We start from the raw sequence: 3,164 nt of genomic DNA, 5'->3' as shown, positions 1-3,164 counted from the left end.
TTGTGTGCTATTAGAATTAAATCCAATGCTAGTTTTTCAAGGTACCGCTATTCGGCCCTATGCAATACCTTGCTTACATAATAGATGGGATTTTGATGTCTTTCTTCTTCCTTGATGAGCATAGAGTTGATTGCCTACAGTCTTACTGCTAAGTAGAGGTACAAGGACTCCTCAAGTGTTGCTTTGGTGAGCAGGGGTAGTTCTGCTAGGTAGGTTTTTAAATCTTGGAATACCTGCTGGCTCTCATCTTCCCAAACAAAGTTCTTGATTTTTGTTATATCTTTGAAGAACGGTAGGCTATGTTCTACTGGTCGAGATATGAATCTACTGAGAGCAGCTATGTGTCTATTAGTCTTTGTTCTTCATTGAGTTTAGTAGGAGGCTTCATCTCTTGGATGGCTTGAATTTTATATGGGTTGACCTCAATCCCTTTTTCAGTAACCATGTATCCTATGAAGGTACAATTATTTAAATAATGCAAAAAAAAAAAAATTATAGATCTGGTGCGATTTTGAATCCTTCAAAATTCTGAGCGGCACCGCGGTGAAAAACCGCGGTGCCACAATTTAAAATAAAAAAAAAAAAGGATTTTACTATGTCACCGCGGTAAAAAAAAAATAATTTAAAAAGCCACCGCGGTGATTCACCGCGGTGGCAATTAAAAAAAATTATATTTCCTGTGTCACCGCGGTAGCTCACCGCGGTGACACAAAATTATTAAAAAAAATAATTTTTTAATATGAACCGCGGTGGCATATAAAATTTTTAAAAGAAAATAAAGAATGAGCCACCGCGGTTCATCACCGCGGTGGCTCATTATTCACGTTTTTTTTTTCGTACCTGACACCGCGCTAACAGAGCGCGGAGATTACTTTTCTGCTTTTCCAGTCTCGCTGACACCGCGCTAAGATAGCGCGGTGATAAATAATTTTTCTGTATTATTGTCTGTGACACCGCGGTTGTTTATCGCGGTTTTTTTAACTATATATATCACACTCCATTCCCTCAGTCATTCACATTGAAAAATCGAACGACAACTTCAAAAAATTCAACATTCATTTCTTAGCCCTTACACTCTCAAGAGCAGTCAGCAAAATTTCATACTCCACCGTTGAAGATTTACAATTGGAAAGACGTTTAGTAAGTTATTTATTAAATTCTTATGTTATTTGTTCCTATTAAATATCTGTCCGACCAGTAGATGGACCGGCCTCGGCATGTACGCTCGACGGACCAGCCTCTGTGAATGCGTTCCCACGAGCTGTGTCTGTCGGTCTAACTCGAACGCTTGGATACCGTGAACTAGAAAAGTTCATAATTTCACGTCCGATCGTACGCGCTCGCGCTCGAGTATCTCTTAACGACTGCTGATCATCTCCGGCATTTTCACAATCAATCACTAGCTGCTCCATTCTATTATACTGTTAAACAAAATCAAATTATAAGCAGAATCAACTGGCTAAAATAAATGAACATAACATAAATTAGAAGGTGCTTACCACATATTCCCAATCACGGGTGTCAGTCGGTCGATAACCCGGCGTGTTCGTAGACAATATGTTTTGTGAAATTTGGACCCGAGTAATTTGATGATACCAGTTCATATAGTCAGGAACGGTATCACGACCACCTTCAATAATGGGTCCTTCCACCACCATTGATTGCACATCGTTCCATTTCGCAATGTAGTCCGCGTGAAACGTTGCCCAGTCCATGTCCTGACGTCCTCGCCTATCTATTGAGTGTAAACGACGCTCACTGATCAATGGGTTTTGGGGGATGTCTTGCACATAGCCAAATTGGCGAAGAACCCTCTCCGGGTGATGCATCTCCACCAGCGAATAATTGATCAATGGGCATCGTATATTCCACGTTGTGCGCATTGCATAATAGGGCAATGCCTCAAGCTCGACGGCAATATTATTATACGGAGTCCAAATAAACTACAATAGCATATAACAACAATCAATATACTTGGAACAAATGCATCAATTATATTACTAAAAGTAAAAAATAAATCACAACAATATACCTCATTTAATTGCATACGATCTAACACGTCCCTTATTATACGTAGAGCATTGTGCGCCTTATGAGTACGGAATATATGATACGACCACCTAAATTCAAAATTAAGAAAAGTTAGTGAAATCAAAATTTTTTATAACTATATAAAAAAATAAAAATGTCCATACCGTGCAGCACATGGAGGGCTAGGCAGGATGTTGTCAGGGTCAATAATGGTCGGCACTAGAGATGAAGCTTCACTCGAGGGAATGGGTGCAAGTGTTATTATGCGAGACCATGCACATATCTGTAATAATTGCATGGCACCACCAATATTATTTTTCCCTCTTTGTGATGTTGTACATAGCCCCGGTAGAGATATGCCAACACTGCAGACCCCCAATTTGAAACATAATGCTCGTCTATATTTTCCATATGCCGTAAATATAATAATGACACGGTATTCCCTGTAGCATCAGGGCACAACACTCCACCAAGAATGCACATGGCACATATCCGTGCCTCCTTAGCACAGCCTCAAATGGGCTATCATCATCACATGTATTTTCTAATAAATACTCATATAACACTGCCAATTTTATTCTCGACCATCTAAAAGCATCTTCGTTTGGAATAAAACCCAACTGTTCATGACAATAATTTTGCCATTGTTGGGTATTATACCTTCTATCTACCCCGGTAATAAGATTACCTTCCACCGGGAGTGCCCAGATGACGGCGATATCTTGCAGTGTCACGGTTGCTTCGCCCACCGAAAAATGAAATGTGTGTGTCTCGGGGCGCCATCTTTCCACTAATGCAGTAATTAAGTGGGTGTCAATTTCAACATGCCCACACTGCAAAACACCAAGAAACCCCATATTTTGGAGTACTTGCAAAACACGAACATGGCGTGGTGCTAGTTGGAGGACACGAAAAAACGCTATATCACCACGTCGTACGGATAATGTTGTATCCGGATTTTCAGATACATCCTCAGACCGATGATTTAATTGCCCGTACAGAACACTGGTATCGATAGGGCCAAAATTAGACATACTGATTTTAAATATTTTTCAAAATTAACTGAGAGGAATAACAAGAAAAATTGCCGAGAAGAGGAAGATGAAGATGAAGATGAAGATGAATATGAAGAT

General features: G+C 39.9%; 1 protein-coding gene across 1 annotated transcript; it reads right to left on the bottom strand.

The window, feature by feature from the left end:
* Positions 1,179-3,065, bottom strand: LOC105172782 (serine/threonine-protein phosphatase 7 long form homolog). Its single transcript, XM_011094359.1, has 4 exons — positions 2,692-3,065; positions 2,033-2,120; positions 1,500-1,943; positions 1,179-1,421 (listed from the first exon to the last, which is right to left on the bottom strand). Exons 1-4 carry the CDS (start codon positions 3,063-3,065, stop codon positions 1,179-1,181), a joined length of 1,149 nt encoding a protein of 382 aa, XP_011092661.1.

Source organism: Sesamum indicum, linkage group LG10 (assembly GCF_000512975.1).
Source record: "Sesamum indicum cultivar Zhongzhi No. 13 linkage group LG10, S_indicum_v1.0, whole genome shotgun sequence".
Lineage (NCBI taxonomy): Eukaryota > Viridiplantae > Streptophyta > Magnoliopsida > Lamiales > Pedaliaceae > Sesamum > Sesamum indicum.
Note: the sequence above shows the minus strand (reverse complement) of the source record. Positions and strands in the feature narration are given on the sequence as shown.